The 27,969-nt window shown below is 36.0% G+C and overlaps 1 protein-coding gene across 3 annotated transcripts in view; it reads right to left on the reverse strand.

The window, feature by feature from the left end:
- PP5.2 (protein phosphatase 5.2) overlaps window positions 1-27,969 on the reverse strand; it is a 140,486-nt gene that overhangs the window by 89,613 nt on the left and 22,904 nt on the right. For all 3 annotated transcript variants that reach the window (XM_089820958.1, XM_089820956.1, XM_089820957.1), the window contains exon 8: window positions 3,095-3,242. In XM_089820958.1, the coding sequence (XP_089677084.1) occupies window positions 3,095-3,242 (148 nt within the window). The remainder of the gene's footprint in view (window positions 1-3,094; window positions 3,243-27,969) is intronic.

The raw sequence follows: 27,969 nt of genomic DNA on the forward strand, positions 1-27,969 counted from the left end.
GACAAGCACATATTGATATATCATATGAATTTTGAAACATCTTGAATTTTGACAAAAGGGTTAAGTATCATAGTCATACAATCAAATGATTTGTTTTTGTATATTTCTTGCATTTATTTGCATATTTTATATATATAATTTTATTTTTTAAATATATATATATATATATATATATTTCCTCCTACATCCGCATCCAAAAAAACAAAAAAACCCCACATCCCTTATCCACTTTCAAAATCCACATCTGAATTGATAACTTAGATAATAAACAATTGATTCATTATGTCATTGCATCATCTAACTATTGGTCATTGCATTCAAAGGAAGGCATTAAATGGTCAGGCTGTTGTAGGGAAACAGTGCTCCGTCAGTAGGATTTATCTTCAGCTAAGCAATACGGGAGCTCGGGATAGGTCATTGGTAGGAAGGAGACAAGTGAATCAGGAAAAACGTGAATTGGGTTGCACAGAGCATACTCTCAGTTAGTTTCAATTGAAGTTTGCATTCAAACATATTGAAAAAACCTCTACAAGACCAGGGTTGACCAATTGTAGTCTCTCCTTCACCACTTATTGATGCCCATGAAGGTCCTTTGGAACAATATCAAGCACAAAAGAGCGCAAGGCTTTTAGTGCAGAGGCTAATTTTGGTAAAATTTTGGATTTCAATTGGTTTCCGTGAGCCCAGTCATTACAAGTATACAAGACAATAGAAGAACAACTTGTTTGATAATGAAAGGGACCATTCTCTTGCCAAGAAGTCAGAATTTTTCTTTGCTATTGAAGTAATGTTTTATGGTAGCCACCGCTGAAGTTTGTGTTCGATTGTCACAACATAGAAAACGTTAGCTGTGTGTGAACTTCTCACACAAATCTTCCACTTCAGCAAAAGTTTATTAGTGAAGTGGACTTAGTTGGGACGAGGAGTATTCTCTCATATCATTAAAGTCAATCATAGAGCAGAGGGGTATATTCATCATTAACATGTCAAGCTTGTATACAAGTTTCAGTGTCACATCATTAACAGTTTGAATTCGGTGATTTACTTGAAGGAGACTTAGAGTCCTATGCTGTTAGAGAAGATACGACTAGAGAGATGTTGTTGCACCAAGACTTTTCTGCTTACTTGCTACCATATGTCAGTCAAATTTATTTTCCAGCAATTGCAATTTACTGAGAATGTTTATGGATATTGAATTCTTGATTAATGATCACACTTATTAGTGCTCACTGTTGTACTTTAATGATGAGAATTGATCATGGTTGAGAATTGATGACAGTTATAATTTGATCTTAGGAGATGGATTCTAGTAATTTCTTTACTCATGACAACGACGTACTCGGGGGTATTTCAGACTGATGATGAAATGTATGGCCTCTCTACACCTTTGGTATTGATTTTAGCTATTGAGCAATTTGACTCCTTTCATCAGTATTTCTGGATGGACAGTTATGATGGAGATTAGAATGCATTTCCATGGGAGATCACTCATAGATGGAGAGTTAACCAGTATTAATAGTTCCTCGAGACATTTATATCTTCTCATAATGGATGGCCGCGATAGTATAATAGTGTGGGATCCTGGTATTGTGGTTGATGCTTTACTTCAGCAGCGTATTGATGAGTGACTTCACTATTTGGACCCATTACTTATCAAAGTAGCACATCGGGATGTTGGAGATTTTTTCTGAGGCTAGTTTGATATCCGGTACTTGGTAGGATGAGTGCCTTACCTCTTGAGGATTATGACGAGTTGCTATGAATTCTTGGGCTTGGAGCAGTTTTAATCAGAGTAGCGCAGCAGATGGGCATAGCAATAATTTTCAGATTGGGCTACAGGGCTATTTGCAAATTTATATGGGATCTTGGCACCCATTGCTTGAGGACAAGCAATCTCAAGGAGGGAGGACTTTAATGTCCCATTTTTGAGACAATGGGAATTCTGAAGTTAAACTCATAAAATATTAAATTTGACTTGTCAGAGTTTAAAGCAAATTAATAAATGGGTCAAATTGATATTTATATATGGGTTAAAGTTAACAAGAAGGAAAAGACGAGGGGACGGGAGAAGGAACTGAAGGGTCGCCGTTTGAGAATAAAATAAGGATGAGTAGTTCATTTTCGGCATACTTGGTTTATGATTCAAATTTCAGTTTCTCTCTTGAAGACTCATTTGGAAAACTTCAGCTTTCATCCAGCCCGAGGACAGAAACCATCACACTGAATCCCATTGTCCATTGAAACCTCACACCAGGTGTCTCATATGTGCTTACATGTTCTTTCCTATAATTCCAATTTGATTGTATTTTTGTATTTAAGATTGGACTTGATATTTAGTAATTGTATTGCTAACGTATAATGCAATAACATATTCTGACACATTTTATGATAATCTACTTGTTTATATTGTTGGTTTACATTGCATCATTCATCTGTTTATGTTCTGAAAATTATTTTGAGGTAAATTTTGGGAAAATATCCTACTGAGATATTACAGGTGTTTTAGTGTCTTTCGGCTTCCCTACTATAAGATCCAAGAGAGTTTACTATTTGTACAATTAACTCCAGACATTAGTTATCCAACTTTTGTTATTCTGATCATGATCAAATACCCCTTTTTTCTTTTAGGAGGTCACCACTCTGAAACAAGTAGTTTATAGAGTATGTCTGGCATTTGGTCTCCAATTCCAACATTTCTTGGCTCCTTGTTTCTTCAAAAGCTTTTCTCTTTATAGGGCACTATTCATATGACTATCCATATTTGCATCGAGATTGTATGTGGTCTGAGGTTAAATTCCTCTCATTATGTTTGCAATGTTTTAAGTGTTCAGTTAATTTTTTGTCTGCTTGTCTCCTTACTCATTAGTACTTTACTACCATAACTCGTATCTTCAAGCATCCTTATCCATATGGATATTAAAATACTTTCATGGATGTTCTATAATTTGTTTCTTTCTATGTCAGGCGTGTGGCACCTTGAATTAATCAATAAAGTAACAATGAATGTTTGCACTTGGAAGAAAACAATAAACACATCCAATAACAAAGTTTAACTGAGCATGCCTAGTGCAAATGAATCTTAAACTTCACTTACCACTTGGGCACATGCATTTAAATGCAAAGAGTAAAAGGATGACTTCAACTGAAAAGGATCCTCGATCAACAAAATCACCATTGAAAAGATACGGATTTTCCTCAGAAGGCAGTCCATTCAGCTCAAAGATGTTAAGAAGGTCATAATACTGCACCATTAAACAAATAAATAGTTTAGTAATAGTGTTCCCTGAAGGGAGAAACAAACATATTACTTCATACTACAGTGCATGTCTAAAACTGCAGCAGCAATAACTTCAAATCCGAGCATTTTACATGAATGGTTGTATTCCTATTAACACCATTAATAAGATTGGATCACATATTCCTGTCTACATATGTTACAACCTCAAACTCAAAACTGTAATGGCATACTCCACAATGCATAAACTCAATCTCAATCATATGGTAAAACAGAACAAAGATTCAAAGAATGATAACATAAAAAGAATACAGAATATTTATAAGCATACAGAAGTATGCAAAATAGAATACAGAATATTTATAAGCAAACAACCATGGATGATATATACGATTAATAATAATATATTCTCTCTTTTCACTTATAATATGAGTGATAAACACCACAGACTAAATAAGGTAGGGCTATAAGCAACAGCGATTGGATTAGGTTCTAAAAATTTAAAAATGACAAATCAAATTGATGACGTCAAAAAATCAAACCTTCCATTCCTATTAAGTTAAAAAGAAAAAATGTGGAACAATGAAAAATTTGTAAGAAAAAGTTGAACTGTTGAATTAATAAAATGACTCTGTTCGTCCAACTTTATGTCAAAACAATTTCTCCAACATTAGACGCTTTAGAAAACAAATGAACATCGCTAACAAAAGGCCTACGAAATTCTTTTTGACATCATCCAAATTAGTCTTGGTAGTAACTTAGTCTTGGTAGTAACTTAGTCAAACATAGTATACCAATCCCATGCATGTCATCTAAGAGTGGTAACAAATAGATTGATGTCCCTATTTTTTGTCCTCTAGGAAACATCCCAGAAATACATTCCCTGCTGTCCCCGTCCTTGAAATGCCATCAAACATAGACTTTTTAGTGTTCTTTCAATTTTTAGAATTTGTCTGAGGCATTGGAATAGGAGTATCAAATTTTTCATAGATTACTATTCAAATAAAAAAGATCTTAATGTCAAATATTTCAAAGAATTCGTGATTCTTTTGATCAAATTTTGGAATTCATAAAGTGAAAACCGATGTTAAATTTTTCCACAAAGTTGGAAATTATGAATTTGTAGATGCAAGTTCGCAGTGCTAGGTATAAGTTACTAAATTTTGTTATTTTAGGGTTTTTTACCTGCAGTTTTTGGAGTATTAAATTTAATCATTTTAAATGTTTTACTCGCATAACGAATCGATTATTACATAGCTAGTTTAAGTTTTATGTCCATTTTTGTTTCTGAGGATTTAGAAATGTTGGTTGGGCTTTTCAAAGGTTGTTTCTATGATTTAGATTTATTTATTAATGTTTGTTTGCACAAGGGCAGATACTAAGCATCATCCACTCATAAATATCATGGTGAAATGAATTGAGGAAGTTACTTCCTTAGGGTTCTTGATTATTTTAAAAACTGCAAGTATCAAGAGTTTTAGTTTCACTTCCTTAAAGCTGCTATTGAAAAGGTTGACTGGAATGTAGCACAAATCATGACAAAAGTGGCCTAGGTGTGTAAGGGGATAGCAAAGTTGGTTGAAGAATCCTACTAAATATATAGTGGACTCTTTGTTGTGCGCATTTCCTGAAAAATGCACTCAAAGACATGAGGAATGTATAGAGTGAATTTAACCTGTGGTGATTTATGCACAAGGTGTAGCTATTTATTTACAATCACCACACATCACACGTATTAATTTATACCTTCTCCAAGAAGAAATTTCTCAAATATGTTGAGACTAGATATGACTCGTACTTTGTTCTCTTGATGAAAATAATAGGGTTGCAAAGAGAAGGGCAACTAATGCCAAGAGTCGGATTAGTGGGTTGATTAGGGGGCAAAAGTGAAGGAAGTAATGAAGAGTAACAGATTTTGGGTTAATTGCAAATACATCATCTCCATCATATCTTAAGCATTCAAAGTGACCAAATAAGGAAACTCTAATTTTCCAAACCTTAGGGAGGTGTATAAGAAAACTGACAATATAATTGGCTAAACGACAACTGTTATACAAGCGAAAGGCCCACATTGCAATTTTGTCATGAATATAGTCAACCTATCATTCAAAAGAGGTTGGAGAAGCTCAACATTTCCTTGCACATAGCTGCCTAAGTAAAGGCATACCAAATTTGTACCTATGACAAGTTTTGAGATGAACAAAGGCTTTATTAAGGACATTCAAAAGATGTATATTGCAAAGGATGCCAGCACTATAGCACAAGAGGACCCAACACTATGTTAGACTATGTGGGCCTCATTCTTTAATAACCACACTAACCATTTATAAGCAAAATAGAATACAGAATATTTATTATCAAACAACCATGGATGATATATATGATTAATAATAATAGATTCTCTCTTATCACTTATAATATGAGTGATAAACCCCACAGGCAGAAAAAAGGTGGGGCTATAAGCAACAAAGATTGGACTAAGTTCTAAAAATTTAAAAATGAAAAATCTAATTGAAAATGACAAAAAAATCAAAACTTCCATTCTTATGAAGTTAAAAAGGAAAAATGTGGAACAATGAAAAAATTTGTAAGAAGAAAAAAGTTGAACTGTTGAATTAATAAAAAGACTCTGTTCGTCCAACTTTATGTCAAAACAATTTCTCCAACATTAGATGCTTTAGAAAACACGAATATTGCTATTAAAAGGCCTAAGAAATTCTTTTTGACATCATCCAAATTTATCTTGGTAGTAACTTAGTCAAACGTGGTAATACCAATCCTATGCATATCATCTAAGAGTGGTAACAAATAGATTGATGTCCCTATTTTGTGTCCTCCAAGAAACATCCCAGAAATGTGTACCCTGCTGTCCCCACCCTTGAAATGCCATCAAACATAGACTTTTTAGTGTTGTTTCAATTTTTAGAATTTGTTGAAGCATTGGAATAGGAATATCAAATTTTTCATAGATTACTATTCAAATAAACAAGATCTTAATGTCAAATATTTCAAAGTATTCGTGATTATTTTGATCACATTTTGGAATTCATAAAGTGAAAACTGAAGTTAGTTTTTTTCCCAAGTTTGGAAATTTATAATTTGTAGATGCAAGTTCTCAGCGGTAGGTATAATAAGTTCCTAAATTTTGTTATTTTAGGGTTTCTTACCTGCAGTTTTTAGAGTATAAAATTTAATCCATTTAAATGTTTTGCTCGCATAACAAATTGATTATTAAATAGCTATTTTTAAGTTTTATGTCTACCATTTATTACAAGGTAATTGGTAAATACTCGCTTATTAATAACAGAGACCGAAAGGTCAATTTATACAAAAGGAAGAGACAATGTTTCCTTAGGAAACGATCGTAAAGAATAGAAACATTCTATTCCAGAGAAAGCAAAAAACGAAAGCAAACTAAAGCTAAAGATATTTACAAGATAACCATTAACTAATAATAGACGTCTTATCTATTATTGCAATACCCTCCCTTAATGGTTAATCTATCTAACACACCAAGCTGTCCTCTGAATTTAACAAACTTATCAGGACCAAGAGGCTTGGTGAGAATGTCTGCGGTCTGATCTGAGGTAGGAACATACTGCAGATCTATAGTCCCGTCTTCAACCAGCTGTCGTATGTAATGACAATGAACATCCACATGCTTGGTTCGTTCATGGAAGACTGGATTCCGTGCTAACTTGATAACGCCTTCGTTATCAACAAACAGAGTAGTCGGTCCTGCTGGTGACATCTGCATATCCCCAAGCATCTGACGAAGCCAGACAGCTTCACATCCTGCCTTAACAGTCCCTCTATATTCAGCATCTGTAGAAGAGAGAGAAACTGCCTGCTGCTTCTTGCTGGTCCATGTGACTGCATCGGATCCCAAACTGAACACATATCCAGATGTTGACTTTTTATCATCAACAGAGCCTGCCCAATCTGAATCTGTGAACCCACTGAGTTTAGGTTTAGAACTCCGAGAATACAGAAGTCCATAATCAGAAGTGCCCTTCACATAACGAAGCACACGCTTTGCTGCCATTCAATGATCAGCCTTAGGAGCTGTCATAAAGCGTGAAATATAGCTAACAGCGAAGCTGATATCAGACCTAGTAGCAGATAGGTAGATGAGGCTGCCTACTAGTTGCCTATATGTAGTATCATCAACAGAAGGAGAATCAGACTTGGCTGATAACTTGAGACCTTTCTCCATAGGTGTAGATGCAGGTTTGCAATCCTGCATTCGGAATTTGTCTAACAAGGCTCTGGCAAATATTTGGACTGAGAGATGAATATACCAGAAGACTGTTGCCAAACTTCAACACCTAAGCAATAATGCATGAGCCCAAGGTCAGTCATATCAAAAGACTGGCATAAGTGTTGTTTGATTCCCTGATTCAAAGATGTCGAACTGCCAGTGATGATCAGATCATCCACATAGATAACCAGAAGGATGATGTCACTGTCAGTAGTCTTGATGTACAGATTTGAGTCTGAAGAACTCCTCTTGAAGCCTTGATCACTGAGGTACGTATCAATCTTGATGTACCATGCCCGAGGGACCTGCTTCAAACCATAGAGAGCTTTTACCAATCTGAGAACCTGATGGTCTTTACCAGCAACCTTGAAACCAGGAGGCTGCGTCATGTAGACCTCTTCATGGAGATCACCATTCAGGAAAGCACTCTTTACGTCCATCTGATGGACCTTCCAGCCAAACTGTGCTGCCATGGCTAAGAATAATCTGATGGTGCTCATCTTTGCAGTAGGAGCAAAGGTCTCATAATCAATGCCCTGACGCTGAGAAAAGCCCTTTGCCACTAAACGAGCTTTGTACTTATCCAAAGTACCATCTGATTTGTATTTGATTTTGTAGACCCATTTGCAGCTAATGGGTTTCTTCCCTGGGGGAAGATCAGAAAGGACCCAAGTGTTGTTCTTCAGCAGGCTCTGGTGTTCAGATTGCATGGCCTGTTCCCACTCTGGAATTCCTTTAGCCTCGGAATATGTTTGAGGTTCAAACACACTCTGAATGTTGGCCATAAGAGCAAAGTTAACAGAATCTATAGTTTTTTGCTCTTTTTTCGAGTAGTTCTCCCATCAATGAGCTCATCATCATGAAGATCAGCAAGTGTCTTAGCCCACCACTTAGGCCGGAGAGGAGAATGACCAACAGTAGTACTAGGAGATGCTTGATCAGCAGGATCCTGATCAGAAGAATCTGGATCAAACTCAGGTGAAGCATCTTCAAAACGAGGTGATCCTGCAGGAGAAGCCGGAGGTGGTTGTACAGGTATCACTGGCAGGACTGGAGCTGTAGGAGCTACTGGAGCCCTCCCATCAGGTGGACCTAATGGAAGCCGAACTCCCAAATCATGAACCTGCATAGGCTGGACTGCTGGATCAGGAACAGGAGAAACAGGCATGAATGGTCCTCGCTGCTCATCAAAGACTACATCGCGGCTGTATATGAGACGAGATGTCTCAACATCAATAAGGCGGTAGGCTTTGTGAAGACTGCTATATCCAGCAAGCATCAGTTTCTAACTCTTGGCATCCAACTTGGTGCGTGAAGCATCAGGGATCCAAACAAAAGCAAGAGAGCCAAAAACCTTCAGGTGACTGATTCTGGGCTTGCGACCTGACCAGGCCTCTTCCGGAGTTTTACCTTTGACCGCCACTGTGGGTGACCGGTTCAACAGATAAACTGCAATGTTAACTGCTTCTGCCCAAAAACACTTCGGAACATGTCTGTGTTCGAGCATGGAACGAGCCATCTCGGTGATTGTTCTGTTCCGACGTTCAACTACACTGTTCTGTTGTGGCGTGTGGGGTCTGGTGAACTGGCGTTGGATGACATGTGTATCCAAGAAGCTGGAGAAAACATTAGAACAAAATTCCCCCCCATTGTCTGATCTAAGAGTAATAATAGATTTCCCAGACTCTTTTTCAACTAAGGGTTTAAACTTCTGAAATACAATAAATGCATCGGATTTCTTTTTAAGGAAATACACCCACATTTTTCTACTGAAATCATCTACAAACAACAGAAAATACCTGTACCCAAGAACAGAAGGAGTGGCCATAGGGCCGCAGATATCAGCATGAACAAGCTGAAGTACTTGAGAAGCTCGCCAAGAATCGCCACTGGGGAAAGGTGTGCAATGTTGCTTCCCAGCCTGACATGCGTCACAAACTCCAAGGTGTTGGGTTTGAATCTCTGGCAAACCAAGAACAAGCTCATCTCGAGCAAGTTGTGAGAGATAATGCACATTTAAGTGCCCATATCGCTGATGCCAAAGTGAGCTGATGGAAGATCGCCGAGCAGCCATAGCTAAGTCCTGAGAATCACCAGAATCAGTAAGTCTGAAAAGACCATGATCCTCAAGACCAACTGCAATAGTAGACTTAGTCGCCCGATCAGTGATGGTGCACTGATGTGAACTGAAGGTGACTGCCAAGTGTGGAGAATGTCGCAGCAACTGACTGACCGAGAGTAGATTTAGTTCCATCCGTGGAACGTAGTACACATCAAGGAATATGAGCTTCCTCCCAACAGACTGAATTTGAATGTTGCCTTTACCAACAACCGTGTACTCTTCTCCACCACCAAAGATAACAGAATCTGAATAAGGCTGGTAGTCAGTAAACCAGTCTCTGCGGTGAGTGAAATGTCGAGAGGCACCTGAATCAATGTACCAGGCAGATGACTGTACATGATTTGCGGGTCTTTTAGCCATGAAGGCGTACAAGGCAGATTCCACCTGCTCAGTGTGCTTTGCACTGTTCGCTTTGGGTTGCGAACCTGATTGCTTAGACTGGGCAGCTAAGCATTTCCGACATGCAACCTTCATGTGACCATACTTGTGGCAATAGTTGCATTGAATGTTCTTCTTTTTGGTACCATTGGATGCTGGAGCAGAAGACTTCTGCTGAGATGGTTGCTGAAACTTGCCCTTATCCTTCTGAAAGGATTTCGCAGCAAAGGCTTGCTCAGTGAAGGTGGAACTGGAGCTGCTACCGAACTGTTGTTTCCACCGATCTTGTTGAAGTAGCAGGGTGCAGAGATCAGTGAACTTTAGATCAACACCAGTAGATGTGATGTTGAGAGTCTCGATAAAATGCTCATAGGAATTTGGTAAACTCCGAAGAGTGATTACCACAATATCCTCTTCCTCCATCTTGCGACCGATGGCAAGTAACTGATCACGGATTTCCTGAATCCGATTCAGGTGTACCTGGAGCGAGGTGCGCTCATCCATGACAATAGAAAACAGAGTGTTTTTCAGAAAGAAGACTCTGCTCTTGTCGGAAGTCTCATGAAGACCTTTTAGATGTGTCCAGATTTCGGCCGCTGTCTTGCCGGATGGAATCTGAGAAAGTTGGTCATCAGCTACAGAGAGTTTGAGAAGCATTACTGCCTCTCGATTGTTCAGATCCCATGTATCTTGATTAGGACCCGGAGAAGTCGGACGCTGCTTAACACCCAGAACAAGTTGATCGGTGTTTCGATATTCGAAGATTGCGATGATGCGCTGCTTCCAAGTTCCATAATTGCGACCATTGAATTTGGAATTATGCTCGAGCAGAATATTTGTCAGAGATGCCATGGCACGTTTTTCAATGAAAAACTGTGAAAATCTGTGAAGGCACGTTCTTCGAGGCAAAAATACGAAAGACCCAGAAGAATCAGAGAATGACCCAAAAGAGAGCTCGAAAAACCCAAAAGGAATCTGCTGTCGTTTTCTGAATCCGCTGGCTCGAAAATCGAGGCACTCGGAAAAAACGAACGACAACCCAGTTGAGCTCTCGAAAAACCCACCAAGAATCTGCAAACAAAAAAAAAATTTGACCCCAAAAAATTAGGGTTTCGAAAAAAAACGGCCCTAGCTGAAAAAAGCTTGAAAAAACTTCAGATTTCTTGATGAAAAATGGTCGAATCTGCTTCCCAGAGCACGATGATAGACTGAGACGGCTAAGAGCATGAAGATTTGATACAGAAACAAGCAGATTTTCACCCCAAAAACGCGAGTCTTCAAAAAATGGCCACGATTTCCACGCGATTTGCAGACCCGTAATTCGAGAATTTCTCCAAGCAGAAAAACCCTAGGTGGGTTTTGGAGAAATTAGCTGAAATAATTTTGGAAAAATTTAAACAAATAATTTCAAGAAGAAATTATAAATTTTTCCGAAAAAATTTAAGTATTTAGCTCTGATACCATATTACAAGGTAATTGGTAAATACTCGCTTATTAATAACAAAGACCGAAAGGTCAATTTATACAAAAAGAAGAGACAATGTTTCCTTAGGAAACGATCGTAAAGAATAGAAACATTCTATTCCAGAGAAAGCAAAAAACGAAAGCAAACTAAAGCTAAAGATATTTACAAGATAACCATTAACTAATAATAGACGTCTTATCTATTATTGTAATACCATTTCTATTTTTCAGGATTAAGAAATGTTGGTTGGGCTTTTTAAAGGTTGTTTCTATGGTTTAAATTTATTTGTAAATGTTGGTTTGCACAAGGACAGACATTGAGCATCATCCACTAATAAAAATCATGGTGAAATGAATTGAAAGTAGTTACTTCCATAGGGTTCTTGATTATTTTAAAAACTGCAAGGATGAAGAGTTCTAGTTTTGTTTCCTCAAAGCTGCTATTGAAAACATTGGCTCAAAGAATGTAGTGCAAGTCATGACAAAAGTGGCCTAGGTGTGTAAGGCAATAGCAAAGTTGGTTGAAGAATCCTACAAATTTATATAGTGGACTCTTTGTTGTGTGCATTTCCTGAAAAATGCACTGAAAAACATGAGGAACATATAGAGTGAATTTAACCTGTGGTGATTTATGCGCAGGGTGTAGCTATTTATCTACAATCACCACACATCACATGCACTACTTTATACCTTCTCCAAGAAGAAATTTCTCAAATATGTTGAGAATAGATATGACTTGTACTTTATTCCCTAAATGAAAATAATTGGGTTGCAAGGGGAAATGCAACTAATGGCAAGAGTAGGATTAGTAGCTTGATTAGAAGACAAAATTGAAGGAAGTGATGAAGAGTAACAAATCTTGGGTTAATTGCAAATACATCTCCATCATACCTTAAGCATTCAAAGTGACCAAATAGGGAAACCCTAATTTTCCTAACCTTAGGGAGGTGTATGAGCAAACTAACAATATACTTGGTTAAATGACAATTGTTATACAAGCAAAAGACCCACACTGCAATTTTATAATGAATATAGTCAACCTATCATTTGAAACAGGTAGGAGAAGCTCAACATTTCCTTGCACATAGCTGCTTAAGTAAAGCCATACCAAAGTTGTCCTTATGACAAATTTTGAGATGAACAGAGGCTTTATTAAGGAAATTCAAAAGATGTATATTGCTAAGGATGCCACCACTACAGCACAAGAGGACCCAACATTATGGTAGCCTATGTGGGCCTCATTCCTTGATAACCATGCTAACCATTTGTCTTTTCTCTAAATTTTCTAATTTTTCTCTTGCTAAGAGGAACAAGTTTGTATACAACTCCATCCACTCTTAACCAGAAGAACAAGCTTACCTCTACAAGGCTACAAAAGCTTGTTGTTGTACATAGTGTGTTGCATTTGATGGATCACAACACATTTATGTACATGGAAAACATAGTAACGTGATGAAATGCAATGCCAAGAAGCGAACACAAAATGACAAGGATTAGCCACAAGCATGGTTGGTGCATGTTTGGTGGAACATGAGAAAGATAAATTTAGTAGTTCCAACAATGAGGAGTTTGATACAACATTGGGAAAGGGTTATTAGAATCTTGAACCTCCTAAGGCATTGGCAAATAGTATTGAAAATCTGAACATAATACTATTGTAATGTTTAGAGGACCCAATGCTATGGTATGCTATGTGGGCCTCATTCTTTGATAGCCACACAACCATTTGTCTTTTCCACAAATTTCTATTTTTTCTCTTGCTAAGAGGAACAGGTCTACATACAACTTCATCCACTCTATCAAGAAAAACAAGCTTACCTCTACGAAACTACGAAAGCTTGTTGTACATAGTGTGTTACATTTGATGGATGACAACACATTTATGCACATGGAGAATACATTGACATGATTGGGTGCAAAGCCAAAAAGCCAAAACAAATCACCAAGATTAGCCACAAACATGGTTCGTGCACATTTGGGGGAGCTTGAGCAAGATGGATCTATAGTTCCAACAATGAGGAGTTTGATACAACACTAGGAAAGGATTATTAAAATCTTTAACCTCTGAAGGCATTGACAAATAGTATTGAAATTTTAAACATTATAATATAGTAATATTTTAAAAAATCATGCATTGTCTTTAAGGATTTATAGCTTCATTTCCTATATCCTATACAATTTTATACCTAATTTTTCAAGTACAAAATTATATTCACATCATACTCCCCCCATCATCCCAATATCTTCCCCCGCTCTGATCCTAAAACTGGGTGGGATAATGAATTTATTTTATATACTTCCCTCGAAACAATGAAAAAGACTCTTGTAATGTTCTACAACTAAACATTCGACAAACACAGCAAATAATATCTATTGGCTATTTATATGACCTTCAACCATAGAAATCCACAAACTACCAAATCGAACTTCAGAGGTAGCACATCTAAAGGTCCCAACCATAGAAACAAAATGGTAGTTATTATTACTTGTGTGTTATGACCATTGGCTAAGCACTTATAATCAATGTAACACAAGGACTCACACTCCCCTCCCAAAACACGAAGTACCCAACCCCAAGACATCCCCGCATCGGGTGCTTGAGTACCCAAGTACCCCCACCTCTATCATTTCATGGCCATGCTACCACTGGGATGGATACTTGAATTTCTATTTAAGTTTTGATTTTTTAATGTTACTATCAGGTATGTAATATCTTACTAGGTTAAATGTTCAATAGTTCTAGTTCATCTTGTAATATTTTAATTTGCTAAGTTCTACTGAAACATCATTTCATAACTAGCATTTCAAGTTCTATGTGTATACTATACAACACCCCTCCCTACCCCATCCTCCGCTTGTTGTCGTCCCCCTGTCATCTCGAAAATGAGGTCCATTTTCTCTGCATCCCAAAAACTCACCATGTCGTCCTAATGTACCCCAGTACTGGTGTAACAATGCTTGTAATATCACACATGGTAGCATATCTTCCCATCTCATTTGAAGCACAGTGAGTTCTTTAGCCTCAAACATTGAGTTAATTAAATGCATGAATATCTCTATATAGATCTATTTGTAAAATAGTCTATAAATGAATTAAATCAGCTATTTAGTAGTCTTCTAGAGAACTGTCATCTAGATCCTCACGGAAACAATACTAAATACAGGCATCATTGCGATGAGAGCATAAGTGATAGAGGGGCAAACACATGTGTTGTCTCTGTAACAACACTTGTTGCTATTACTATTCAGCCAGGTCATGATTTTCAGAATTCTTAGAATATACTTTTGTTTCGTATATGTTGATCTTTTTGAATCCAGTACTGTTTTGGTTGCTCATGTAAAAAACAAAATATGAAGTCCCCAAATGGTAAGTCCCCAAAAGGCACCTCCCTCCATTTTTGTATCTTAATGAGGGTTGGTCTTTGGGCTTACTGGAAGTTCTCAGTGATGTTGTTTATACTTTTTCAATATAAAAAATTAAATCAGCTATTAACATCATCTTCTTCTTCAATGCGACGACATATATCAATAGCAATACCTAACTTTTCTATAGAATCATGCATTACTTACTCATGAACTACAAGTCGCATGTACCCTAAAATACACCATGTTCTATAAATTTAATACCTAGAATGCAAATGCACAAGTTAGCATTCTTTACTGCAAGGAGGATCATGATCCCATTTGGCTTAAAGAAGAGAAAAATTGGCAGCAATTACGATCTCCAAAAGAAAAAGGTAGCAACCTTCTTTTTTGAGGGGGGCTATTGCTCTCTTCAAATGACACCTTGACTTGATTATTTGCAATGGTCTAGATGGATGAGAGAAGCCTAGAAAAAATGCAATGCAATGGGGTAAGCATTGTTTATCATGCAATTTGCTCGTAAAGCTTAAGTGAAAGGAAAGAAGAAGAAATGATTGGTGATTGTATTTAGGATTTACAATCAAAGCATATCCCAATTTACATAAAGTTTCCTTGGAAAGATGAAAGGCAGCGTAATCAGATAGTATTTCATGGAGAGTCAAAATTCTTGTTACTCTATTCAAGAACCAAGTCTCATCAACTCAAATGTAAAACAAGGTAGTAGAAAAGACATAAAACAGCATGGGAATAAATAGTATTAGTTTTAACCTACTAGGGCAATGAAATCACCAAAACACTAAATATGATGCCTTTAAGGGCATTTGAGACAAGCATGCCAATATAAATAAAGTCCTTTCTTTCTTCACACAATTTATTCAATGGGGAGACCATTGAGAAGATAGGAATGTTCATCATCTCCTTGAATAGGATGTCCCATAGTTATTACATCCTCAAATTTTGACCTATTTGTTGAGATGATTAGTTAAAAACTATTGTTTTTCCTTGTTCATGTGAAAAAGGTAATTATATTTAACCATTGTTTCATATGAATTTGGTTGTTGTCAATTATTATGTATAATTACTTATTGATGATGGTAGTTAGTCGTTACTTGTCATATGTTGATGATGGTAGTTAGCAATTGCTTGTTTACTGAATGATGGTAGTTAACTATTTTCTTTACAACTATTTGTGTTATATGTTGGTATATTTATCATGGAAAACTTGTTATTATTGTGGAAAATGTTGCACAGGTGATTGTAGGAGCAGATGAAGGGGAGAAAGCATTGCTTAACGGGATCTATGGAATGGAGCACTACTTTAGTCCATTTCTCCGATCGACAGGCATGACCTCTAACTACCTTGGCAAGGACCTAGCGATTGCATAACAGGGTACATACATTGGACACACATGAGCTACTTGGATAACATATAAAACATTTAAATATTTAAACATAATCAAAATCCGTACCTTATATGATTTATGTTGACATCCTCATCATTTCATTATATATACAAATGCACATATATGCATGATGCCACCATGGTATTAAATTATCCAAGCTTGTCTCTATTAACATACGTATACATATATATAAGCATATACATCGGGAGGATATGAAGATAAAATAAATTCTCTGAATTATGCACATATATAGATATGTGTATCCTAATAAGTATGACCTTGGACATGATAATAGTATGATGACATCATTAGAAAATTTTATATATATATATATATATATATATATATATATATATATATATATATATATATATTTATTCTTCTTTTAATAAGGAGTCCTTCAAATTCTATTTTTTAATTAGGGACGATGAGTACACTTGGTGATATTTCTTTCATTTGGAATTGGTGAACCAAGAAGCCAATAATCTTGTTTATAACTGCAATCTTGAGCCGTGGCTTCAGTTCAAGCTTTCTCTCTTGCCTATACATATATTTTCGACTGCATTCCTTTCAACTTAACATCGATACTGCACTCTTTCTCTCATTCTCTTTTCATGTTCTTACTTCTTCCATTCAGCACCCGATATTGAATGTGACACTGAGCTTATTGTTCTTTTTTTTTGACAATGAACTCTAAAACAGGCATCCGCCTTGGCTATCCAAATCATTGAGAGCCGGCCAGTTGAGACTACCTAAATTCATTCTATCATTGATCAGGTTATGTGGATACTTCTATTTTCTTATCTAATATATATGCATCCAAAATCTTGATGCAAGTTGGTTTTAAGTTTGCCAATGTTATTTCCTCGATGCATAGCTGTGAAATAAAAAGATGAATAATGAATTGTTCATTCGATCAAGCTTACCATGTAATTTTGAAATGTTCAAATATGAAACAGAACGAGTATCCAATGTATATGTTCTCATTCTTGAATCAGCTTGTCCTTTATTTCTAAAATATAATCTTCTAATTTTTATAAGAGAGAAGTTCTTGAGTCACAAGAACGGCTTCATGCCAGTAATAAATTATCATCTTTACATCAGCTGAGTTTCAGCAAATGAACTGTTAATGGAAGAATTTCATTAATGAATAGACACCAAGGACTCACCTTGGCTGGATGGCCAAGAAAAAGGGTGAAGAGGTAAAAAGGAAGTTCTACAAAAACAAGGAACACGAATCAAATTTGATATGATCACTTAAACTTTAAGAACTATCCAATAAGCTCATACATGTCCAATCTACTTACATTGTTGTCAAGTCGAGCGGTGGCGATCGGGTATTATAAACCCAACCTAAAACCTTGGCCGAAGTCGTTAAAGGCATACTTGCCTTCTATAGATCACATGATGTTGGTGGCACCATTTAATCAGACATGTCCATCTATTACTGAGCGGACATTCTAAACATTGGTACAACTCAGATGGTTGGACTACTAGTGCCCCAAGCCTAGCCCCGAGGTAGGGAGGGTCTTTCTTGTTAAAAGATTGTGTGGGGATTGATAAGGTCCGTGGTTGGGAGGTTAAGCCTAAGCTAATGCTTCTCCTCTTATCCAAAAGCCAAGGCTTGCACAACAATTATGAGAATACTATGCATTACTTTCTCTTGTAATTATTAAATATCATAGGATTGATGGTAATGATTTAAATTATTTTGTAATTATTACAGAAATCAGTTATTTCAGTTGGTTGTTATTTCAGTTAATTTCACATGAAATGGAATTAAAGATCTTCACTTTAGTAATTTGGTTTCAAGTATTACTTTCATGTCTGCTTTAATTCAGATTATAGCTCTATCTTTCTAGACTAGAAAATTCGTTTGTCACAATAGTAATGTCTCGTGGGCATTGAAAATTCTTTTATTCATTCATTCTATGATTATCCCTAATGATATAAATGTCTAGTTACACTACTTATGACATGAAAGTGAATTATTACGTTCAAGAGCCTAGAAGCATCTAAAATACAAACACACACACACACACATGTATGTAATCTAGAAGCATAATTTAAGATTAGAATGCACCATAGCATCATAAAAACAATAAAAAAGCACTATAAACTTGTAATCATAGCATCAAATGTATTATCAACATCAAAATATTAAAATAATAACATTGTATTATTAATAAGTAGGAGATGATTTCTAAGTCCAATGAGTGCTAAGTGTTCCATTTATTCTCATGAGAGATGGATTCATGTTGAATCACTACTCATGAAACATGGGTCATCAAGTTTGACTCAAAAATCACACAGTTAAATCCTGATATTCACATCACAATTGTATTATTAAGTTCAAGCATCATTGTTTAGACTTTCAACAATTGGATCAATCATCTAATGGATTATCTAAATCATAAGATATTTTCTTGTTTTGTATTTTATACTTCAAATTTTGATAATTTTGAGACTCACTCCTTGTCATTTGAGTCATGTGCTTTTTTTAAACTTTTTGTTTGCAAATACATTTGTTCTTTCATCTCACTTACACTAGTAACTAGATATGTTGATAGGCTCTCTTACTAATGGAGATATTTACAAGACATTTGACAAAATGGTATTTGTAGCAAGGATCTTGATTTGGGATTACATAAATAGAATGTCAAGGACCATTGTTATGCAGTCATGGTACTAATGAATAACCCACTTCAATACAAAAGGAAAGTCATTAAATTGACTAATAAGCATTTGTTATCAATGGTAACCATGTGGGAATACTTTCTTGCTTGCACACCCTTTGTACCTTATTGATGCCTATTTCTATTCTTCTTTTATATTTGACCTTTTTTAACCCATTTATTAGTTACTTAATATGTAAATAGTTATGTACTCTTCTATCTTTACCACAATGCTTGTGCTTTATTCTCACAATATTTCCCAAGAATTCAATTATGATTCATTCACATCTTGTTATTGTAGAATAGCCATGATATACTCATGCTCATGCCCTCTCCTAGAACAAACTCATTCTTCACAACAAAGTTCCCAGACTCAGACCCAACCCTGAAGGGTAACTCGTCTCATGAACTAGCTCGAACTCGACCATGACTCAACAGTGACTCGGTAAAGCGAAAAAACCCTTGAAATTTTTATGAAGATTTACCCTTCCCTTCACCCTTTTGGTATCATATATTGAAACTGGCAAGGCTGACCCGACTTGCCATACTAAACCAGACAGGGCCAACTCAACGAGCTCTTCAAAGTTTTTGATGCTATAAATGAGGTTGGAGATTGAAATTCTACAAAGGGAAACAAAAAACTACACAAATCGTAGTGAAACCCTAGACGAAAGCTTTAAACCACGATTATCAAAAAAAGGGAAACACAGATTCCTATGCAAAAATGACACATTTGATAAAAACAAGACATTAGGATTTAATAGAGAAGTTGTGTGAAGAAAGTCATGTAGACAAAGAAAGTGCAAAAAAAAATGATTTGTGTGATGCTAGAAGTAAACACAAAGGCACAAGATGAAGAAACCAAGTCATAGCGCACAAAAGCGACAGACAAACTCATACAGAGATAATAAATGACCAAGGAAAGAAAAGTAGCATGGGTAGAAGAAATAACACACCATGAATAAATGTTGGGTGCATGCTAGTGTGGAGACACCCCCCACCCCAAACTCCAACATACCTGGGTCAAGGACTTCAAGTTCCCCATTGCCACCTTCGCGCCTAGGACGCATCGAAACATGGGGATATCCAAGTGTCCCCGAGATGTCTAAGGGAAGGTTTAGAGTACCTCAACTGTCCCAAGATGTCTAGACGTCCCATGTCACCATCTAACGTCAACAAGAAAAAAAATGTGAGAATTTTTATATTTTCTAAAGTTTTAATTATTATAATTGTATTCTATTCAAATTCTAAAAGGAGGTGAGTCTCGTTTTTGGCCACTCCAAGCTTAAATAAGCCCCTCCAATGTGATTTTAACTTGTTTGATACAGTTGATAGAGAAGAGTGAAAAAGAGTGCAAAGAGTGATTGGAGGAGTGCAAGAAGTGATTGCAAGAGGAAGAAAAGCAAGAAGAAGAAGAGGAAGATTCTACACCTTCTTTGAAGACATTCATCAAGAACAAGGCAGTGTTTTTAGAAATTTTTTGTTTTAATTTCCGATTTATATTTCTAAAAGTAAATTCCTGGTTCTTTTAAAATGTTGTATTTTGCTTCTAATTTCTAAATTTTTGTTACAATATGAACATATTTTTCAACTTTTCATTTTTGTTGTTTCTTGTGATTTTGTTTTTGTTGTTTTGTGATGTTTCTTGTTGTTTCTAAATTAAGGCATAAGCTGAAACTAGTTTCTTAATAATTTAATTTGTATTTTTATAATTATTAATTAGCATGGTTACAGGGAGACCCGTCTACCCCCTAAAAGATGCGTCTCAGAGACTTTTCGTGTCTCCGGAGACCTCAAAAAACGTTGGAGACTTCGTGGTGAAGTCTCCTAAAATCTCCCAGTCTCCTAATCCAAAAGGTGAAGTCTCCCCAAAGTCTCCTAATAAAATATAAATGTAAAATATAATATTAAATAATTTTATATATTTTAGCCCTCATTTTAATGTTTTTAATGCAAAAATTAAGACCAATGACACTTTAAATGATTCGATCATTTAAAATATTTTAATAATAAATATTTTATTGAATAAATTCGTAACTTTAAAAACTTTGGAAATTTACCAGAGTGGAACTTTTGAAACCAGCTGACACAAGGTTTGAATCTTATTTTATTCTTCTTGACCGACTTTGTGAAGTCAAAGACGCTTTGTGTTCCACCATAGTTCATGATGCATGGGCTTCTTGGTGACAGTCTACATTGGACACTCCAGCTGAGGTGAGAAGTTTGGTTCTTGATGATCCCTTTTGGGCTGATGTTAGATTTGTTGTGAAATTTATTAGGCCCATTTGTAAGGTAATCAAATTTGCAAACTCAAATAGGCCATGTTTGGGGGAGATTTATGAGGAAGTGAAATCCATGTGTGAAAGAATCAAGACAATAACAGATGCTAGAGATCCCTCTTTATATCCTTTGATAAAAGATAAACTCCATGGAAGATGGAATAAGTTGAACACACCCCTTCATTGAGCTGCATATCCCTTAAATTCTAAATGGCATAATATAGAAGAGACCAAGAAGAGGGCCCCACATGAGGATAGAGAGATGACGGGGTTTTAGGCCGCAATAAAAAAAAATAATTATGGTCAAGGTGATGAGACTTTGGTTATAAGGAGTCAATGGAATAAGTTTTCACATGGTCAGGGTGATTTTGCTTCAGCGGAAGCTTTTTATGATATGCGAGCAAAGAAAGACCCTATAGAATGGTGGTGAAACCAAGGAGGTGATACTCGTGAGTTGCAATCATTTGCAATAAGATTGTTGTCACAAGTGGCCAGTTCTTCAACTTGTGAGAGGAACTAGAGCACTTATGGTTTTATTCATTCATTGAAGAGGAACCAATTGGGGTTAACGAACGCAGAGAACTTGGTGTACATTCATAGAACACTCCATCTTCTCTCTCTTGTTGATCCTACATATATGGAAGGTCTCTCAGCAAAATGGGATCAAATTGCACATGATGGAGATGTTGCAGCCATGGTGGAAGAAGTAGTTGAACCAAATGGCCTTAATGAATTGCCCCCAATTGTACTACCATCAAAAGAACCTAAGTTGGAGAGATGATTTTTTGGAGAGCATGACAGCTGAAGACCTTGAGATGGATGATCACAACCTTGTGGAGTAGATGATTGTACCATCAACATAACAGTACTAGATAGATTTCTGTTTTCTGTTTTTTGTAATAAGTTTGTTCATTTTTGTTTGCATATCGGCAATTCAGCATCAAACTATACTTTTTTGAATTTAAAATTTGAATATGTAATCATAATCTCAGCGATTATCAATCTAATATGATGATGATCACATGCAATATTTGAAAAAACAAGTATGTCTATTGGATACAATATTGTGATTATGTGAGTTTTGAAATATTTGACTCTATGTTAATGTCACATTACTACTATTATTTACTTTAGTCTTTTAGTTTTACAATATTACTATTTTCAAGTTTTGTATTTAGTATTAGACTCTTTAAACTATTACAAAAATTAATTGTCATCTCCAAGTGCCCCCATCTCCTATTTTTGAAAAATTGCCGTACCAGTACCATTACCAGTACCGGAGACCTCCAAGTCTCCCCATCTCCTAGTGACCTTGTTAATTAGGCTGAGGATTTTTCAGTTTGTGTATCAAAATGAGCTCTCATACTCATGATATAAGTGGAAATGAAATAGAAGTTTTGTCTCATGGTGCAAGTCTATCAAATTATGAGGTTGAGCATGAGGAAGGTATTCTTGCTAGTGGACCACCTTCTATAGATTGCCCCTCTGCTTTTGAGACAACTTTGCTAGGGGTCCTTTTGATCCCAATTCTCCTCCCAAACAATTTAGAACGAGACCAACAGCCCCAACACCAATATGTAGTGGCACAAGAAAATGGCAATATAATATTTGTAGTGCAAGATGCTCTGAGAGCATCACTAGAGTTAATGCACACTTGCTCTTTTGGACAGGACATGGTATGAGTGTGTGCAAATTTTTGCTGGATGCTAAAAATGTCAAGTACAAAAGATAAACAAGCTTTGGGGTGTTCCTAAGGATAGTGTACTTCCAGTGCCTACTATTTCATATATTGAACAACATATTTGGGCATATCAAAGAGCAAGAATGCGGTCAGAGTTAACCTCAAGGCCTCCATCCACTCACGGGAGAAGTTCAAGCAACCCCATAGCTGATTTGTTCAATGTGCTTTGGAAGGACCAAATAGAGGATTCCATCGGTAGGTTCTTCTTTGCCAGTGGCATACTATTTGCAAGTAGCTTGATATCCTTATTATAAGGAAATGATATTGATGGTGGCGAAGGGGAAACATCATTTGTGCCACCAAGCATAAATTGAAGACCACGATCTTGGATAACCAATATTCCAAAATGAAAAATTTGATGGAGCAAATCAAGGCATGTTGAAGACTCTGATGCAGCATCATTATGGATGGGTGGATGCCCATTAGCCATCATCCACTCATCAACATCATGGTTACATGCAAATAGGGCCTATACCTTTTTAGGGCAGTTGATTGTTCAAGGCGTCACAAAGATGTTGGTTTTCAGTTTTAGGTCTTCAAGTAAGCTATTGAGGTTGGGCCACAAAATGTGGTCCAAGTAGTGACAAATGCAGCACATGTGTGCAGTGCTACATTAAAGCTTATTGAGCCAGCCTATACACATATTTGGTGCACTCCATGTGTTCATGCCATGACCAATCCCCTCAAGGACATAGGAAAGATTGACTAGATTAGACAAGTGCTCAACGATGTGAGAAATGTGTAGATGTATATCTGCAACCACCACACTTACATACACTCTGATGGAGTCCTAATTTTGGTAAATTAGGGCCTCCATTTGTGTATCTTATTTTCACTCATTTAAAATTATTTCTCATTTAAACCCTGTTTTTGTTTTGTAAAAGATGATGTCTGAGGAAAGGTGGGGAGAGATGAAAAGATTGATATGAATTTTGCAAATCTTGGTGCTTCAGATGGACAATTTGATTTTCCGGTCTTATATGTATCTGCCATTAAGGGATGGACATCACAAACCTTCATGAAGTAAACAGCTGTAGACCAAAGAAACATGTTTTCTTTACTCAATTCTATTTTAAAACTGTACCACAAGGAGGTTTGGAAGCACTATTCCAGATGCTGGTCTCAATGATGGAACACCAAGCATCAGAAAATATTGAAGAGGAATTGACGAACAAGGTGTTGATTCGATGTATGTAAAGGATTATTCTAAAAGTCTATCAACAAAAGCCTCCCCAGAAATTCTTTTTGAAAACCAAGCCTTGTCAAAAATCACACAACATCAAGACATCAGAGGCAATGGAATTTTCAGGAAAGACTTCTACATCCTCTCTACTGAGTGCAACTAAAGTGAATTTATCAGCATCCCTAGTTCTACCTCGCACACTTGTACTAGAAAGTAACAATCTACAGTATTCTGATGTTCAACTAGAATCAAAAGAAAATATTGATGAGAAAGCAGAAATTGTAGCAGCGTCTGTCCCTTCCATTGGTTGGGACTGATGTGATGAATATTATACTTGTAGCTGCAGAGTGTGTTCCTTGGTCCAAAACAGGAGGATTGGGAGATGTGGCAGGTGCTCTACCAAAGGCATTAGATCAACTGAAACATAGAGCGATGATTGTGGCTCCTTGTTATGGAGTTTCGAAACTGGCACCAACATTCAAATATGGAATCATGAACCCTGTGAGCCTAAGTCTGTCTGCATATCACAAATTACTATGGATATAGTTTTGGATATTCATCAAAGCATTATTGAGAAGTCTCTCTGAAGTTGCATCTCTCTTGTTTCTCAAACACTTTCATTCTTCATCCAAAAGAAGAATCATGGAAAAGCCACGTCGCATGTTATGAAAGAAAATGGCATAGAAGACATCCTGGAGACGATGTATTCCTCCCCAGCAACGAACGCTTGATGTACGGAAGTTTCAAATACATATATATTTGTTTACACCTTGTGGCAAAGTAAATACATTCATCGCGAGATCAGATACAATGAACATACGGTGCAATTAAGGAGAATCATCGGCAATTATTGGTATATGTAAATATATGAAGTTAGTCTAGCAGTGACCATGTAGTTTTTTTAAAGAAACAAAGTCACCCAAGGAGCCCAATAATATTAAATATCAAAGAACTTTCTTAAACAAGTAATACAATATGAATTACAATGATACATATGTTTATACTTATCAAAAATGATCTATATCGATGACAAAAGCAGCAATTGAATGAAGAAAAGGTTTTCTTACTTAATAAAAGAGGGCAACATATATATTTGGTTCGATCAAATCATTGTGTGCCACCACGATTAAAGAAAACAAAACCATTAAAATGGAAAGGTGTCAAAGCCTAAGATTATTACAATAAATTTGTAAAAGGACGTAACTTTTTAAAAGTCTATTTTGCCAAGAGACATATCTTTTAATTGAAAATAAAATATATAAATAGTGAATCCATTATTATGGGAGACAAGTCAAGCAAGATTCAACAAGACACATTCGACATTGAAAAAAAAACACATTTTGTAAAGAAATATATTTATTTTGTATGGAGGGATAAGGAGCAAATATATAGCTTTGTAATATAAATCTATTTATTATATTTGAATGATTTATAAAAGCTTGTTGCTTTTTATTTAACTGGTGTGGAGAATTAAATTGCAGTTGATTGGTCCTTTATAATCACATTTTTTTATTTTTGTAAACAATTTATGTCAACCAAGTGGACGAGGTCATCTATGACATTTTAAACTCAATCATCGCAAATATTGTGAAATATTTAATTGTTTCTAAATCTGTGTCCAATCTGTCTCCCCAACCTTAGGAGTTAAAGTACAATCTAGACTAGTTTAGAATTGTGTATATATATTTGATCCACCGTCATCTTGATTATTAAATTGTTTATAGTTTATGTGCATAGAACATTATAAAGTACTACGTTATAATCTTCATTGTAGTTGACTCTATTGCCCGAATAAGCTAGAGCACTCGTGTTTTTATCATTGAAGTATTGAATTTATATTTGAAGTTGGAAAATCTATAACTTCCTTCTTACAAACCTCAAATCCATTGTTAAAAACCTTATACCAAACATTCATTTCAAACTATCACATAACTCCATATTAATCGTGTTCACAAACATTGCCAACCAGAGAACTTGGAAAGCTTAAAATCGCTATAGAAAAGCCTTGAACCAAGCAGTCAGCATTTGAGGTGATGGTCTACCCGCCTATGTGTAGTGGAGCCTAAAGTGCAAGGGAATCGAGGTGATTCTTGTTTGTTAGCTAGAACTGATTGAGAAATCCTATTGGAGAAGTGGCAAGCTCTTGGATTTCCAATTTGTGGTTTTGGGAACCAAAACACTCTTTTACGAGCTTCACAAAGGAGTTCTTGAAATCAACTGAGACCAAATATGCATGCATCCTATTTCATTCTTTTGGAGAGAATGCTTGAGCTACAAGAGCCATTGCAACCCATGGTTATGACATAAGAATGGAATCAATGGGATGAGACCAAAACAAAGCATAGGGTGAAGGAAATAGTGAAGAGTGATGCATACTGGAATGGTGCAAAAGATGGTCTCTATCATTGCTCCAATTTCCCAGGTCATCAAATATGGGGATGGGGATGCACCTCACCTTGGAGAGCTGAATTAGTGCATTGATTCGATGAGGGTAGCTATGCGAGAGGAACCCACTTTAGCATTCTCCAATGAGAACATTCAACTTATCATTCAACGTAGATGGGACAAGCTAAACATTCAACTTATCATTCAATGTAGATGGGACAAGCTAAACACTCCTTTGCACGTGCATGCTTATGCATTGAACCCTAAGTGGTAACGGCTAGGTTTGGTAGAGTTACACCACTTTAGGATGATGCGGCAAATATGGATATCCAAACTATGGTATGAGAGCATTCAACTTTGCAGTGGAAATGTCAAAGGAAAGTTGAGATCTATTATTTGGTGTGTTCATGAGGGGAAAGCAGAGATCAGAAGCCAACATCTGCTGAAGCAATCTACCCATGGATCACAAAGGTCAAAAATTACCTAACTAGACATTCGTATGTTACCTCATTTTTCTAGTTTGTCAACTGCAGAGAGGAAATGATCTACTTATAGCTTCATCCACTCTATTAAGAGGAACAAACTTTCCTCTAAGAGAGCAAAGAAGCTAGTGGTTTTACACAATGCCTTTTGTGTATCATGGAGCATAAGACACACACATACAAGGAGAGGCCAGCACACAATGGGATGTAAAGCCAAAGGAGCCATCACAAAGTGATGCGGATGAAATTGCAGCGGCTACAAATGTAGGGATGGTTGGTGTTCCTTTGACAAATCTTGAACATAAGGAGCACCTTTGAAAATGATTAGAAGCATGTCTCCACTATATCTTGATATCATGCTAGTCATTGTAATCATATTTATGATATCTTGATATAAAATAAATCGCAAACTTCTATTTGTTGATAATTCAAATTTTTTGTACTATTTGGTAATTAAATATTCAATGTTCGTAATTATGTAAGTTGGATTTTTGCTATGTTCAAGTATTTAGTATTATTGGATCTTATACTATTATACTAACTCACAAGGTTCGAGTTCGACAACTATGAAGTTCGGACGAAGTTCGCCAATGTCAAAAAAGTCGAAAAAAATTCGGCATTAAATTCACTTTATATAATTTTGAAAGAAAAATAAGTATATGATAAATTATCCAAATAACTTAACATTAGAGACTAGATTTGAAATTATAACAAAAAGACATTACATTTAACAAATGTTAACCATAAGAAACATGTGAAAAGATGATTACAGAGATGTTTTTATATAAATATTTCGGAGTTTAGAATTTGATCTTTTAAGAACCATTCAATTGCCACTTGTACTATTTTAATTAACATAAAAATAAAATAGAATATATTACAATTCTATCACAAACTTAAAAATTAAATTAAAATAAAACTAGTTTCTATTTTAAAATATCAAACTATAAATACAAACTAATAAAATATAATAATTAAACTATATCTTTTAAAACATA

The sequence above is a fragment of the Cupressus sempervirens genome, chromosome 3 (genome assembly GCF_028749045.1).
Source record: "Cupressus sempervirens isolate cs-2001-9-10 chromosome 3, ASM2874904v1, whole genome shotgun sequence".
In the NCBI taxonomy this organism is placed as follows: Eukaryota; Viridiplantae; Streptophyta; class Pinopsida; order Cupressales; family Cupressaceae; genus Cupressus; species Cupressus sempervirens.